Consider the following 17,809-nt stretch of genomic DNA (forward strand, 5'->3'; position numbering starts at 1 on the left):
ATAGATGAGGACAGTACCTCTATATTATTGTGGCCAGGAGAAGTGCAATTATTTTATTTATATCCAGGCTGTGGAAAGTTGTATTTCATAGTTTTCTTTTTGGAATTGTGGTCATTAGAGACTGATAGAAGTCCTACTGAACCACTGAAAATACACATTTTGATATATGGATGAACATTCGCACAGCTCAGAACTTTACATTCATAAGGTCATAATGGCCTCCAGGAGAGTAAATATTGAAAATTCTTTGTTCCTCCTTAAAGAACATCCAAAATTTGAGATTTTGAGCACATAATCCCAGCAATCAGAGTTCCAGGACAAATAAAAGAGGAGATGGTATACTCCAAATGGAAAATATACCCTAATTTAAATATTCATGAGACATTTTATTATGTTGATGATTGAATTTGTTGTTTTAAATTGAAATGGTCTAAGGATCTTGGTTTGACCTGAAGCTTTTTTTCTCAGTTGAAAAAAAAAAAAATCCTTGAATGAGATACAACAAGAAAAATTAGAAACAAGATTAAGGTGCTCACTTCAGTAAAAATTTTGGAAAATTTGTCAAATGTCAGAACATGTTAATGAAGTGGAATGACAAAAACTAGTCACTTTCCCCTCACTTTAGTCACTTTTATTCAACATAGTATTAGAAATCCTAGCCACAGCAATTAGGCAAGAAAAAGAAATAAAAGGCATCCAAATTAGAAAGGAAGAAGTAAAACTGTCAGTATTTGGAGATGATGTGATACTATACAGAAAACTCTAAAGACTACACCAAAAAACTATTAGAACTAATAAATGAATTCAGTAAATTTGCAGGACACAAAATCTATATACAGAAATCTGTTGCATTTCTATATATTAATAATGCTGTAGCAGAAAGAGAAATTAAGAAAATAATTCCATTTGTGACTGCACCAAAAAGAATAAAATATCTAGGAATAAATTTAACCAAGGAGGTGAAATACCTGTACTCTGAAAACTATCAGACATTGATGAAAGAAATTGAAGATGACATGAATAAATGGAAAGCTATACTCTTCTCATGGACTGGAAGAATTAATATTGTTAAAATATCCATACTACCTCACGCAATCTACAGATTCAACGCAATCTCTATCAGAATACCAATGACATTTTTCACAGAACTAGAACAAATAATTCTAAAATTTATATGGAACCACAAAAGACCTTGAATAACCAATGTGGAAAAAGAAGAAGAGGAATGGAGGTATCACAGCCCCAGATTTCAAACTATATCACAAAGCTGTCATCGTCAAAACAGGATGGTACTGACACAAAACCAGACACATAGATCAATGGAAAAGAATGGGGAGCCCAGAAATAAACCCACACTTATATGGTCAGTTAATCTATGACAAAGGAGGCAAGAACATACCATAGGGAAAAGACAGTCTCTTCAATAAATGGCGCTGCAAAAACTGGACAGCTACATGCAAAAGAATGAAAGTGGACCACTTCCTCACACTCTACACAAAAATAAACTCAAAATGGATTAAAGACCTAAATGTAAGACCTGATGCCATAAAACTCCTAGAAGAAAACAAAGGTGGTAAACTCTTTGACATCAGTGGTAGCAATATGTTTTTGGATTTATCTCCTCAGGGACGGACAACAAAAGCAAAAATAAATAAGTGGGACTATAGCAAACTAAAAAGGTTTGCACAGTGAAGGAAACCATCAATAAAATGAGAAGCAACCTACTGAATGGGAGAAGATTTTCACAAATGATATATCGAACAAGGAGTTAATAACCCAAAATATATAAAGAACTCATGCAACCTAATATCAAAAAAACAAACAGTCTGATTTAAAAATGGGTGAGGTCTTGAACAGTCATTTTCCAAAGAAATACACATGGCCAACAGGCATATGAAAAGATGCTCAACATTACTAGCCATGAGTAAAATGCAAATCAAAACCACCAGATATCACCTCACACCTGTCAGAATGGCTATTATCCAAAAAAACAAGATTTGACAGGTGTTGCCAAGGATGTGGATATAAAGGGAACCCTTGTGCACTGTTGATGGGAATGTAAATTGTTGCAGCCACTGTGGGAAACAGTATGGCAGTTCCTCAAAAAATTAAAAATAGAACTGTCATAGGATCCAGTAATTTCACATCTAGGTATCTATCCAGAGGAAATGAAGACAATAATTCAAAAAGACGTAGTCACCCCATGTTCATCACAGCATTATTTACAACAGCTAAGATGTGGAGCAAATCATGGTTTAGGATATTCAAGATATTCCCAGAAGATTGAGTAGAACCCAAATTCTCAAAAACTGGACATCACCTCACTGAGCCGTCCCTCTCCTGTCCCATTCCATTATGCCCTTAAAGAGTTTGATAGAGCACAAACCCTTGATTGAAAGGGAAGATAAACCAACCTGCAATATGATAGCAAAGGACTCATGGAATCACCTTCATGACAGCTAGAAGTAGTCCATCAGAAAGGAACATTGCATGTGAAGGTAAGGCATGGGCTCATACTCAAAGAAAATGAAACACAAGGAACAGAAACAGATTCATCACAATGGCTTAGTAAGAGTATAACTTACACTCTCAGAATTAATGAGTATAAATGTATTTTTAAAGAGCTTAAAGACAAGGTGATAAAACAATAAGAGTGAAATGCAAAAGAAATCGAAGGTCTAACAAATCAAGAACAAAAACGACATTCATACAGAAATGATATATAAATTGGGTGAATGAACATAAGAGATCCTGTTGAAAATCTGTTAACTCACAATAGAGAACAGTATTCATATGATCACAGTAAATACAGATGAAAGACAAATTGAAGGCAGAGAGAGAATCTAAAAGATATGAAGACATTCAAATATTACATGATCTGAAGATAATAATTAGAGTCCCTGAATAGAGATTCTAACAAATGGAACAGCGGTATCTTGAAAGATACAAGAAAACTTTCCTAGAAATGAATGAAGAACCAAACCTACTCCAGCAGATATAATATAGAATGCTCAAAACCCAAACATATCATGGTTAAGCTGTTAAACCCCAAGGATAAAGAAATAATTCTTCAGGTGTCAAACTAGAAAAAGCCAATTTTCTGCAAGAGAGAAAAAAAAACCCAGCTGGCTTCAGATTTCTTTCGGCACATTAGTGCCATGTTATGTGAAAATGGATGAAGAACATTACCCAAGGAAGTTATATTCAGCCCAGATACTATAAAATAGAAAGACAACAGGGAGACGTTCCAAACCTGAAGAACTAAAAGCGACTTTGAGATCTCTTTGAAGAAAAGAATTGATAATGAGGTTTGGCCAATTAAAAAAATCAGAATAATCCAGAAATGGAGAAATCATGGTAAAATGACTGGTAAAAACCACGAGGTGTGTTTAAATGTAGAACCTATCCTGAAGTCTGTGGATTCATGCTACAGCTAGCATATGAACTATTAATTGAGCAAATTAAAAATAATAACTAAAAAATATGGAAGAGAGGGCATCAGAGATAGGCAAAAACGTAGGAATGTACTTATATTCTCATCTTTGCCAGTAAATTTGTCTAAAATGAGACAATGTAATTTAAAATGCAAATACATAATTATTCCAATCTCTTAATATTTTATATACATATACATATGTTTACCTTGGAATGATCATTTAGAACATAATAATTATTGTAGTGCAGAAACTTTTAAGTTTACCTATTCCTTCTCTTTCATCTTTACTATTCAACCATAATTAAAATGAATACTTTTTATTTTAAAAAATAGTACCTCGGGTATGGTCCAATCTTTTAGAAGTCTCTGTGCATATATATCTTAAAAGGTGGTGCAGTGATGTTCATCTATTGTTAACAAAGATTATTTCTAGATTGTGAGGCATTTTTTTAAACCTTAATATTTGTAACTTTCTGCATTTAAAAATTATTCTAAATCATTATGCTTTGTCTTATGAAAACAGCTGTGTGAATGAACTTTCTTAAGAAATAGAAAAAGTGTGCCAAAATGGTCATTTGTGCATGGTAATTCCAAAAATTTGGAATTATTTTCTTCCTGGTACTCTTCTGTAATTTTTTAAATTTGAAAAAGTAAAGAATTAATAGTGAAGAGTAAGTAGAGGGTAAGGAGATAAAATATGATTCCATGTATTTGAAACATTCCCTCCTGCATGACTCCTTTCTGGGGGTGGGGGAGTTCAGCGCTGAAATCTCTAGATCTGTCTTAATGAATAGTTGTAGAAGCCACTGGCTCACAGGGAGCATATGTTTATGGGGACAACTTAAAGGACAACGTTCTTTCCACTAGAAGGCATAGAAGAGGTTTGGGCACGCTGCGAACAAGGACAGGAGAAATACCCTTTGAAAACAATTGCATTTGGGGCTCAGACATTTTTTAACAGCTTTATTGAGATGTCATTCCCACAGAATAACATTCACTCTTTTAACATGAGCAATTCGGTGGTTTTTAGTAGATTCCCCAAGTTGTGAAAGCACCAGCATTATCTGATTCCAGCATCACCCCCAAAAGAAACCTCATACTCCATTCCTCTCTCCCACCAGCCCCAGGCAACCACGAGTGTCCTTTCTGTCTCTGTAGATTTGCTTATTCTGGACATTTCATATCAATGGAATCATACACATGTGGTCTTTTTTGACCGGCTTCCTTCACTCAGCATGTTTCCAAGGGTCACCCACATTCTGGCATATATCAGCACTTCGTCTCTTTTTAATGCCGACTAATATCCCATTGTATTGATATGTCACATTTTGTTTATCCATTCATCCCTTAATGAACATTCTGGTTGTCTCTACATCTTGACTATCATGAATAATGCTGCTGCGAACATCGATTAGCAAGGCTTTGTGTGGACATATGTTTTCAATTTGGGGTTCATATCTAGGGATGGAATTGCTGGATCATATGGTCACCCTTTGTTCTGAAGCTCAAACATCTGAACTTCCCTCTTCCTCTTGGTTCCCAGGCGGAGATGGTGCATAGCGCTTTCCAGGCTCAGCGGACTTTCCTTCTGATGGCTTCTCAGTACCAACAACCCCAAGAGGTGAGAGTGTATTTTGAGAGGCGGGGCTGCCTAGACAATGGGCAATACTTGTAAGACAGACAACAAGGAAGCAGCAGAACCATTCACTCTGAGAGTCATCCCCGAAATGAGATATATAGCACGTACGTCTATCTCTTATCCAGGACATGGTATGGAACATTTCTTTTGCTTCATCATTTTATAATGGTCAAATTCATACTGTAACAGTGGACATCACCTGTTTAAAAGGTCAATTTATTTATGTCATCTGCAGCCTATTCTTTTTCTTTTATTGAAGTATAGTTGACATATACAATGTTATATTAGTTTCAGGCGTGTGACATAGTGAATCGACAATTCTATACATTACGCAGTGCTCACCACAATTAAGTGTAGTTACCCTCTGTCACCATGATAAAGAAGATGTGATCAGAGAGATAACTGGATGGATGGATGGATGGATGGATAGACGATACACACATGTATCTATCTAGTGTACACACCATGGAATATTAGCCATAAAAGAGAATGTAGCCTGTTCTTTTTACTAGTCTCGCAACCATTTTATAACCAAAGAAGCATTTACTATTAACTTTTAGTTCACATTTTATGCTATTTTGTTATCAAAACTTATTCACATCTATCATCATCTATAAATTGCATGTATGAATTTGATTAGCTCCTATTTTGTAGTTAGCATGGATAAGCTAAGTCAGTGTTTCTTAAATGTATTGTGTATGTGGATCATTTAGAGAGAGTCAGTGCAGTTTTCTAACAACGTTTAACCTACCATCACATTTCCACATAAGGCCCAGAGTAAACTTTAACATAAACATAATAATGGATGTTAAGAGCAAAGTGGTGGTTGGCAGGGGTCCTTACCATTCCCCAGGCCATTATAAACTTCCCACCCGGCCCAAACTACAGACATTGTATCATGTAAATAACAACATCAAACTCTCTACCAAGGCTCCATAATAACAATATTTTGACCATGCTGATTGTGTAGTGAACGAAATTATTCATAAAAAGTAGATCTACGACCAGCATACATTGTTAAATAAGAAAAAAAGGAGAATTGTTCTTTTGACTAAGTATTCTGCATCTGAAGTTTGGTGACAAACTATCTAAGAGATAATTGGAGTCCCCAGAAATTGCAATTATGTTGATTTACAATGCAAAAGAGCGATTACGTTTGCTCATCAGCTGACCTTGAGACGGGGAGATTATCCTGGATTATTGGAGTGGGCCTTAGGTAATTGTAAGGATCCTTATACGTGGAAGAGAACAAGCAGAAGAGTCAGAGGGAAATCTGACGTCATGCTGCTGGCTTTGGAGGTGGAGGAAGGGACCACAAGGCGAGAAATGAGGCCGCCTGTAGAAGCTAGAAAATGCAAAGAAACAAATTCACCTGAGAACCCCTCAGAGGAATGCAGCCTTGCTGACCCCTTGATTTGAGACCCATTTTGGACTTCTGTCTTTCAGAACCAGAAAATAATATACTTGTGTTGTTATGAAGCCACTACATTTGTGGTAATTTCTTGCACAGTAATAGAAAATTAATATAAGCCCCAGTGAAGTGCCACAGCATTCTTAGCGGGATTGCAAACGCAGAAAAGTCTGACAATGTCATATGTTAAGAATGTGGGAAGTGTCATGCTATGCTGGTGATAGGTGATAAATTCGTACATCTTCTTTGGAAAAAAAATTAATTAAAAAAGATAATTGGGTATTCATTATAATATAATAGCTTAAATTTAATAGCTCCCTTTAAATTCTAAAACAAACTCCTGAAATTGATAAAGTTTTGTGGAAAATCCTGAGAAGCTAAGACTTTGACTTTCAGGGGAGGAAGCTCAGCTCCATAAAGGGGCAAGACCTGAGACCCTAGAACAGGTGTTGTGCAGTGGAATCACCCAGAACATTTTTTTTTTTTAAGTACCAGCTCATGGATCTCACTTCGGGAGGGTCTGGTTTAATTGGTCAGAGGAGTGGTCTTGGCCTTGAGAGTTTTGTGGGTTTATCAGGTAATTCAAACGTGCAGCCAGAGCTGCCACGGATTACCACTTCCCTCGTGTGAAATGGGGAGTCAGCACCCAGCCCAGGCAGGCAGCTTGGTAAGGGCGGAGAGATTGTGTGTTCTGCTCTGGATGCATTTTCCTCCTTGGCCTTCTCAATCCCTGCTTTCCCACGCAGCCCCCTCACCCCCTGCTTGGCAAAAGAGACAAGTGAAACTGGAAAATCACAGTGCGATGCATTCTAGATACAGCCTTAGCCCAGCTTTTCTGTGATTAAAGTGGGAGAAGCGACTTCAGTGCCTCCCTGGGAGTCTTAGATGGAGGGAAGAACCATGACCTTCCTGGCTGGTGCCCCTCTCAATCCCTTTTTTAAACACAAGAGACCTCTCCATTGGCCTTGCGGGCCTTGCACATAAAAGTCACTCATTAAATATTGGGTGAATTAGGACAAGTGAGCACACAAATGAATAGAGTGGAACCATGGCATCCCAAAATGAGCTGCAGTTTGGGACACGTGTGGCTTAGCATGTAACTGTGCAGATTCTTGGGTGTAGCCGCTGCAGTTCCCCCTTCTTACCCTCCCGCATTCTTGATAAAAGGGGGACTCGTACCCAGGAAGTGTTTTCTATAGCACTCACCACAGTGCTCCAAGCGCAGTAAACCCCAGCAGGCTCAGGTTGGCACAATGCAAAGCCATTTTTGGATGTCTGCCTCCCTTTCTGTCCCCTGCATCTTTACCCACAGCACCGTCCTAGTACTTTCACTAGATAGAAAAGCAGATTGGAGAGGTCATCAGCACAGTGGTGAAAATAGTCCTCAGCCAAGCCATGATTTTCCCCATGTGCATTCTAGAAAATGCAGCGTAAAGGAAATCGCCATGAAACAGGTGGTATTTCTCATAGGAACGATATTATAACCATCCACATCTTCCTCTCTTCCTTCTTTCAGGAGAATAATAACTCCTATAATTTCAATTCACTGGTTTGTGGCAGTAGCTCCCAAACTTTGTTGTGTATGAGAATCATATCCAGGGTTGTTAAAACACAGATTTCGGGGCCCCTTTGATAGTTTCTGATTCAGTAGCTCTTGACTGAGTCTCAAGCATCTGCATTTCTTAAAAAGTTCCCATGTGACGGTGATGCTCCTGGTCCAGGGACCACACTTGAGAAACCTGTGGAATGTGGATTGCACTCAGTTACACCTCTAGCTCAAATTTATTTTAGATGCTTCAGGTTCTCATTTCCAGTTGTCTCTAGGTCACTGATTCTCAAACTTTAATCTTCCTTGGAATCACCTGGAGATCTTGTGAAAGGGCAGAGTCTGGTTCAGTAGATCTGGGGTAGGATCTAAGAGTCTGTATCTCTAGCCAGCTCCTGGGTAATGGTGATGCTGGTCATCTGTTGCCAAACTGTGAGTAGCAAGGATTTAGACAACACCACCTAACATCCTCACAAGCACAAAATCCTGTAGTAGTCAAATATCAAACTCCTGTTCTTTCCTCCTGACATTTCTGTTTCAAAGCAAGCAGGGTTATGCTGTAGTTAACGGACATCTCCAAAATCCTAGTGACTCACAACAGCAGTGGTTTACGTTTTGCCGCCACTGCATGGCTACTACAAGGTGGCTTACTTTCTACTGGGTGAGTTACTAAATCAGGACTCCTGTATTTATTTCCTTGGAGTTAGTAATAGGGCTCCGGGAGAAAAAGGTAGAGAATGAATCTTTAATAGGAGTTTCAGGCATTGGGAAGGAAGATCTTTTAGGGCAGGTGGACCTCCCAGAGGGGTGCCTTCTATCCCATGTGAAGAGGCCGCACTTACACTGCAGAAGCAAAAGGCAAGGTGAGAGCAACATTACTGGTCAGTTGTAGCCTGGGGGTTGTATGAGGTAGGTGCCCAAATTAGAGGTGAGCACCCTGCGCAGCTGGAAGCTAGCCACCTCCTACAACAGAGAACAGCATTGATAAAATACAGGAACCCACAACAATGCAAGCTTGAAAGTATTCAGTCAACAAATATTTACCACGTGCATACCATGGGCCAGGCACCATAAAGACACCCATGAGATGGGGCAGAGCTTGATTATTGGGTGGGAAGAGATCTTAGAAATCATCTCTTGTAATACTTTTGATTTAAAGGTGAGCCAGGAGAGGTACAGAGAGAGGGTAACTGGTTTGCTCATTAGTCCTTAAGCTGACGAGTTGCCCCCCCCCATATAACCCCTGTCCCCAGAAATCTCAGCCACCATGCTTCATACTGCACAGCTGTCTCCAGTGCTCTACACGATGGCTTGAAGCCGGAGTACCAGCCTTCAAAGAGACTACATTTAGTAGGGGGTGACTGTCAGAAAGTAAAAGTATTTTATTATAAGTCATTATCAGCAAACTGCCAATCAAGTAAGGTAAACCATTAGTGTTACCAAAATCCAGAGAAGAAGAGATCTCATAGACAAAGGTGATGGGGAAAGTCATCACAGAGGAAATAAAATGACAATACAAGAGCAATCATTCAACTGTTTCTGATATAATATTCGTATTACAGGAATATTAATATTAATAATGTGAGTTTCGTTAGCACAAACTCAAAAAAAAAATTTCTGGGCTAAATATGTTTGGGGAAATCCCATACTCTATTCAGTAAAGAAATATGTTGAATGTTATGAAACCCACATTTTCCCAAACTTAATTGACCAGGGAGGCTTTTTGAAGAGGGACATGTATTTATGTCCTGCAGAAGGCTGACACACCAGTTTAGAAAAGGCACTTGCACATATCTTTTAGGCTGTTCAAGATGCTTGATGGTTGTTGCTTTAGGTGGATTATAACTGCCATATGCAAAATTCCAAGATGACTCTAAGATTCCCACCGCCTAGTGGACACACCCAGTATAATCCCCTCCCCTTGAGTATAGGTGGCACCTGTGAAGATGTGGATGCGTGCATTCCTTTGATTAGGTTATGAGCAGGGTGATGGGGTATCACTCCTGTGATTGTTCTGTCATGTAAGACTCGTGGTGGCTGGAGAGAGATTCTCTTGCTGGCTCCGAAGACCTGAGCTACTAAGTTGTCAGAACCTCTAGACACTGACAGGGACCCCTGCCGACAGCCAACAATAGGACAGGGACCTCAGTCCTACAACCACAAGGAACTAAATCCCAACAACCATCACATGAGCCCGGAGCCCAAGCTCCAGATGGGACACTGCTGACACCTCAATTCAGCCCCGAGACTCTGAGCAGAGAGCTTGGCTTGGCCTTGCCCAGATTTCTGACCGATAAACACTGTAAGGTGATAAACGGATGTTGTTTTAAGCCACTGAGTTTGTGGTAATTTGTTATGCAGCAATAGAAAACTAATACAGATTGCCTTCATTCCCTTCTCCTTGCCAGACTTTAATTAATTGGGTTTTTTAATAAGGCCATGAGCCACAGACCAAAGCATGAAGCCTCCCTGCCATTTGCTTTCTCTTCCCTGTCTGTACTCCTACCCCTCTACCCTCACCCCTCCATCTCTCTTGGGAAAAGCAGAATAAGAGGTGTGTCTGCAGCCCTGATTGATAATGATGACATCCATTTTCAAATTTCCTCTCTTACTTTGGACTGAGAGACATGTTTCTTACATTCTCTAACATAAGGGCTTTCAAAATTTTCAACCATGATCCATAGAAAAAGTATATTTTATTTCACCACCAGTTTCACAAAACAACAGTTGTTTTACCAGATGCACTGCATTCTGATATTTTTCTTCTAGTCCATTTTCTTGATCCATAAGACCGATTTCATGATGGACTAATGTAATGAGTCATCACATTTTGCACTTTGAAAGCCTTCCTCTCGTTGATATATTCCAACATTCATGATACAGAACAAGTAATAAAACATGGGCAGAACATCTCATGCTTTTCTTCCCTCCTCTTGTTGTAATTTATAAAAATAATCTTTAGACAGAAGACTGGCCTAGTCCTTAGAGTATTGTTGTCTAGGAATTTTAGTGACAGTTTATCAAGCCTGCCTTTTCCCAATTGAGGGAAGGAGTCTCACGTGGAAAATAGCCAGGCCCCCATTCTGTACGTGCAGAATTGTTCAAGGGAACCTGGCACCCTCAACTACTCATTTATTTTTACAACAGGTGGTTATAGGGAAAATATGTTATTTCTAACTCACAAGCGTGAAAAATGAAGTTCAGTGACACATTAATGACCTGGCCACCAGACCTAGATGTGCGCCTGTTCCCTTACCATGCAAAGTCCTTTTCACAGCCACCACATGCAAGAAGAGCCACTCTGCACAGTCATTTATAGGAGATGCATGTCAAAATAAAACCTTAGAAGATGTTCACTTGAATTAGGAGACGTGTTTTTTTGGCATTGAAACATCGCACATCACCTGGGAGAGATGTGAAACATGATCTTTAATCATCTCCAGCCGGAGTGACCCCAAAACTCTGCCTTGAGCTGAAAAATGTAATCTCCAGTAGACCAGTGCCTCTGAAGCCATGTATGGGCATCAATCACCCCCAAGGAAGGCTATCACCACAGAGTTCCCAGGAGGTTTCCCTCCCAGGCCCACCACCTCTAGCCCTGGTTAACTTGCAGGAGCAGATGGGAAGCAGCAGTATGGTGAACTGCAGCTGCTGTGGGTAACTACAGTAGGCATTCTTGTTCCCTCCCACATATACTTATTTTCTCCAACATTTCTCATGCTACCAAGACCTGACAATGAAATGGTGTGTGTGTGTATGTGTGTGTGTGCGCGTGTGTGTGTGTGTGTGTGTTCAAATGGAATTAATGTGCATCAGTACATGGAGAAAAATAATTAACCCTGTTTCCAATGTCAGAGAAGATGATTTATGGTCATTGACTGCCACTGTGGATTTTATTCTTTTGAAAAGACTATGAAGTCTGGGTTTTTTATGCTTCCAGAAGTGCAAGAGAGAGTTTCTTCTCATTGCTCTTCTTTTCTATCTCTATTTGGACTTGGAAAGGAAATAGTACCTTCTTGTGTATAGAGCAGGAATCTAGAACAGATTGTTTGTCCTTTCATTGTTTATACAGTCTGAAAATTAGAAGGGAAGGGAGATAAGAGACTCCTTTGGCCATACCTCCCTCTATGAGTGAATATGCATGCCCCCACCCAGTGCTCTGCTCAAAGCACTCATTTAATGGATTTTCTTTTTTTTTTTTTAAGATTTTATTTATTTATTTGAGAGAGAGAGAGAGACAGAGTGAGTGAGCATGAGCAGGGGGAGGGGCAGTGGTAGAGGGAGAAACAGACTCTTTGCTGAGCAGGGAGCCTGACTCGGGGCTTGATCCCAGGACCCTGAGATCATGACCTGAGCCGAAGGCACTTAACCGACTGAGCCACCCAGGTGCCCCTCCCTTAACGGATTTTCTAATGCATGGAGCAGTATTCTAATTTATTAATATCCTCTTCATCTTAAACTAAGCAAGAAAGCTTAGTGCAATAACCGTAGGACTTTAGATAATTAATTGGTGCATGACAGATCCAGATTGCTAGTGAGCATAAATATATTTGAGACTTTTATAAAACATATTAATTTGTGAGGGTCATCAGGAGTAGAAACTTTGGACTTGGATCTATTCATTAGCAATGCAAATCCAAATGTAAGAAAAATAAATTCATCAGCATCTCCTTAAATTGGAGAATCTACTCTCTTTTCCTGAGTACCACCAGCAAACTAATCTGGTAAAGCCCACATTACATTTATACCCAGCCATTCTAACCAAACCAACATGTTAAGTTGCCTACTTGAGGGAAGACACAGTTAAACTCAGCCCATGTTTCCTTCTCTCTAAAATGGGAGGGGCATCTGGCTGGCTGTTCGGTAGAACATGCAACTCTTGGTCTTGGGGTCGTGAGTTCGAGACCCATGTTGGGTGTGGAGCCTACTTAAAAAAATAAAAAATAAAATGGGGATAATCATTCCTCTTTCAGAGAGGTATTGTGAGGATTAAATGAGAAAAAGCATGGGAGTGTCAGGTGACTGAGTAGAAGAATTCGGTGTTAGTCAAGGGAATCCAACTGCTTTAGGAAATAGTCCCCAGATTTCAGAGGCATACCATAGTGGACATTTTTTTCTTGCTCACGTAAGGTCTGCTCTGGTGGTTTTGGCTGACAGTCTTCTACACGGTCATTCAGGGATCCAGGTTTCTTTTATCTTGTGGTCCCACCTCCTATAGGTCCTCAGCCATTGAATTGGGAATGAGAAGGCTGGATCATTCCCAGGAAAGTTTGATGGGCCAGGCCTGGAAGTGGCATATGTCACCTCCACCTTCATTCAGTTCCGTGGCCATTCCTAGCTGCAAGGGATGCTGGGAAATGTCATCAGCCTGTATGCCAGGAAGGAAGAATTCACAGGTTTGGTGGGCATCTAGCCAATCTGCCAGCATGGGTAACTTGGTTTGGCTAACATGAGGTCTAGCTCAGTGGAAAAATATTGTCTTTCTAAATAGCCATTTGGATTTTTCCAAATTAATCCCCCAGTAACCATCCAGAGAAGGACAAGAAAACCTTCAAATCCAACAGCTGAATTTGTTTTTATTGTGTCTGGATATATAGAGAGAGATACAGATATAGATAGATACATGTGTACAAATATCTTAAGGTTTTTTTTTTTTAATTAGAATGATTTCATCCCTTTTGCCTCTGTAGTGTTTTACCCTAACTACAAGGTGTCAAATCATGGTCCAATATCTTAAAATGCCAAGCAAAACAGTTATGTGACTTTGATCTCAGAGCATGCCTTGGGTGAATTAGGTGGTTCTGGTGGCAGGTCTGGAAATTGTAAAAGAAAAGCAAACGAGTGAGCAAAGCCAAGCTCTCAAGTGTTCTCCAAGTCCATGCCCAGAAAATGTCACCATGTTGCTCAATCGAAGTTGCTGGATTTTCTTGAGAGATTTGGCCATGATTAGTGCTGCTAAGTTCTATTGTTAGGGAGCATGTGACAGATAACATAATGCAATAAAGTAATTCTGGTCCTAATATAAAATGAATGCTTGCTTTAAAATATTACTGTAAAGTTTTTTTCCCCCTGAGGACATTGAGAAATCAAGATATCAAGAAAATATTCTGCTGAGTAACCGCTGTTAGTATGTGCCAAACAAGTATTTCAAATGGACTTTTAAATATGCAATTCTACATTTACCTTGAAAATAGAAAAAAAAAAAAAAAACCCAGAAGAGAAATAAAAGATAAAAAGTTTCTATCCTTTGTATCATACTCAGTAGTGGTATCTCCCCATGACCTGAGCAGAGGAGAACTTTAGAATCTAACCAGAGGCTCACTGTACAGCCTTTTCCAAATTAACTCTATATTCACATTTCATAAATATGCATATGTTTCTGCTTTTACTGATGTTGCTAAATGGACCGGTTGTCTCTTCACTACCAACTCAAAGGCAACCAAAGGCAATATATGGTTTTAATTTCTGGAGAAGAGTATAGACTAAAGTCCAACTAAAACCTGTGCTCAAGTACAGTCTATGAAGATCAGGTAAAACTCGATTACTTACTGGTCCCCTTGGCATTGCTTTCTTGTAACCAGCAGCTTTCTGAGTTGTATTTCATGTTGTAGGTGGAGAAGTGGGGGCAAAAAGAAGCCTTTGCTTTCCGTATGAGCCTTTCCATGGCAAGAAAATTACCCTGGTAATTACACCGCCCCCCCACCCCCCGCCCCGGCTGCCCAGCTAGCGCATGTGAAGGCTGGATATAGATGCTGGTTCACGAAAAATAAAGCACCAGAGAGGGAAGGAGAAGAGGTTTGTGTGATATCATCAGGGTCTGCTTGACTTGACAGCCTGAAGCTACCCAGTCAGTGCTGAATGCCAACAGGAAAGCTAATCATTAGTTTATCAGGATGCAGAGAGGAGGTTAATCAGAAAGGAGAGTAATTCTGTCATTCTTCTGCCCAGACTGTTTGTTTTAGCAACATAAAGCTGTGAATGGGCCTGTGAGCTGTGACCATGGGTTAGTAGCTTTAAAGGTATTTAGAAACGCAGGACTCTGGAGGCAGAAAGGATTTGCTAAGATCCTGTTCTGTTGGACATCACTCATGGTGACTTTTTTTTTTAATCTGATAAGGCACATTAGCTCATCTCTCTTTGTGTAAGACATGAATTAGATAATGAATGGCTGCCCAAAGGAAGTGAGGTGGTTATCACACACAGGGGATTTGGGGGATTATCTGAGGGGTAAAGGTTAATAAAGAAGGATAACGTCCTTTGTTTTATCAACTATTTCATATGAAGTTTGTTCCATTCCAGACTGCCTTGAAGGCAAATTCTCCATCAAGGCCAGAACTCTGTATATGGCCAGGGAAATGTTTCATTCTCCGTTCCGTCAAGTGTTGGGATCACTTTGCAGCTTTAATAAAATAGTTCCTGACTATTTACCATTCTCCATCGTAAAGCTAAATATTTGGTTGCTAGACACCATAAATCTGCTGGGGAAAAAAAAAATCAGAAAGGTCGCAGACTTTTCTTAAAGGACTTGAATCAGAAATTAATTTAAAAAAGAAGTGGTTGAGTCATTCAACAGATCTTCTAAAAAGACACGCATGTCTCGGCCTATAGATTTGCCATTGCTCACGGGTTCAGGAGCCTCAGCTGGGGCCCTCTTTGCAGGACCCCTGCTTCTGTCAACATGTCCCCGGTTGTCTGTGTGGACAGAGCAGACAGGGAGAAGGTAACTGCAGCTGACATTCCAGTCTGGATGCGCCGTCATAAATTACTTAGCAGAGGGCATGGGCCGTTACTTTTTATGGTCATGTTCTATATTTGTATGTGCTGGGGGACGGATCACATGACAAAACCATCATTTGATATCAGTGTTTATGTGCACCGATGAGCGAGAGAGCTAGATTTAAGCTTACTGCGCAGTACTTTTAATTTCTACAGTTAGCACTTAATTGAAAATGCATGCACTTCCCTAAGTACTAACACTACCAATAATCCAGAATAAAGTTGATGGAGTTGTCCTTAGAAGACAGGTTACCGCCCACCCTAGTTGAAATGCCCGGTGCCTTCCCGAGGTAGTAAAACATAAAGTTTGAACATGAGCAAGCCAACCCCGCTGGAATAATATAGGCTAAAAATTCACCAATTTACATCCTCTAGCCCCTCTCCTAACTTGAGCAAGAGAGCATCTTATGAATGGCAGTTTATTTTGAAGGAGATACATTTCCCAGACTTGGAGAGAAGAAAACACACACAGGCTTTTTTCCTTATCTTTCCCACATTGTTTCCCCCACTGCAGCTTAATACTTGGATTTCCAGTGGCAAACACCTAGAGAATGTACTTCTTCTGCGGCCGCCTGGGTGGCTCAGTCTGTTAAGCGTCTGCCTTCGGCTCAGGTCATGATCTCAGGGTCCTGGGATCGAGCCCCAAGTCGGGGCGGGGGGAGTCCCTGCTCAGCGGGGGATCTGCTTCTCCCTCTGCCTTTGCCCTTCCCCCCACTCATGCTCATGCTCGCTCTCTCAAATAAATAAAATCTTTAAAAAAAAGAATGTACTTCTTTGATGATTATTTCTTTTTACAAATTCAACGTGAAAAAAATGTTCTTGTCAGGTTTTGGCAGACTGGCTGTTGTGAGACCTCGTGTTTTCATGTCTGGAATCACTTATTAGATAAATTGGCCTGTGGATAGTTGTGTCAGGTCTTCACTAGGGCATGTTCACCTTCCGTACTCCAGCCCTCTTTAATTTTTATTTCTTTGGGCTTTTTTTTTTTTAACCCAACATTTACTGGATTCCTGCTCGCATTTGGCATTTCTATGTCTATCACTAACTCATGTCTATGAAAATATACTTTGGGAAAACCACGGTATGGGTGCTGCAGTCTGTCCTTCAATCTGGTCTTAGCTGTTACCACACTCCTGTTCCGGCCGCAACCACCATTCCAGCTTTCCTGCCCACTCTCCTCTATTAGGAAACATACTAACCGTGCCTTCTGATGATCTCTTCATAGCTTTGAACTTCCTGCATGCCTGTAGAGTAATTTCTGTCAAAGCACAGGGAACTTGTTTACGTATTATCCAGAAACATTCCTCTGTTGTTTTTTTTTTAAGATGTTATTTATGTATTCATGAAAGAGAGGGGGTGGGGCAGAGGGAGAAGCAGGCTCCCTTCTCCGCGGGACTCGATCCTAAGACCCTGAGATCATGACCTGAGCCAAAGGCAGACGCTTAAAGGACTGAGCCACCCTGGCGCCCTCCCTTGCTATTTTTTATGCATATTTTCCATCCCCTCAACAAGACTCTAAGAGCTTCAAGGATCTTTAGAGTTGATCTGTCTTGGCTTTTAGGACGCAGTGTGGTCCTAACTGTATTGTTTTGCTGTCAAGTTTGCTCAGAAGGGAGGCTCAGGCTCCTGATCACTTTTGGTTTGGGAACTAAAAGCTTGATTAAAGGATTGCAGTGGTCCAAGAGGGACCAGAGTGAAATGACACTTTTATTTAGTGATACATCTGTTCTTTACCCCAAAAAGAGCTCGGTATTTGGAGGTCTACTTGGTGGGGATTGAGATATCACTGAAGGGTTATAACTGGTAAAATATCCGTCATGGGTCAACCATGTAGACTTAGCCTTGGAAAAAAAGTATTCCTAATGGGAATTTGGGGAAGGTAAGTTAGAGGAAGAACAGGTGATACGGTGTTAGTAAGGCATTTTATTTCAAAGATACCATTTCTTTTATGGGCCCTTTCACAAAATGAGTACCTTTGAGGCCTACCACAGAATGGTCCAC

General features: G+C 40.2%; 1 protein-coding gene across 1 annotated transcript in view; it reads left to right on the forward strand.

Annotated features, from left to right (window-relative positions):
- The window catches only part of CAP2 (cyclase associated actin cytoskeleton regulatory protein 2), a 107,813-nt gene that overhangs the window by 23,494 nt on the left and 66,510 nt on the right, over positions 1-17,809 (forward strand). The window contains exon 3 of the mRNA XM_028107335.2: positions 4,980-5,057. Within this exon, the coding sequence (XP_027963136.1) occupies positions 4,980-5,057 (78 nt within the window). The remainder of the gene's footprint in view (positions 1-4,979; positions 5,058-17,809) is intronic.

This window comes from Eumetopias jubatus, unplaced genomic scaffold (assembly GCF_037043125.1).
Source record: "Eumetopias jubatus isolate StellerSeaLion01/CBP00866 unplaced genomic scaffold, mEumJub1_p1.0 scaffold_6, whole genome shotgun sequence".
Classification (NCBI taxonomy): Eukaryota; Metazoa; Chordata; class Mammalia; order Carnivora; family Otariidae; genus Eumetopias; species Eumetopias jubatus.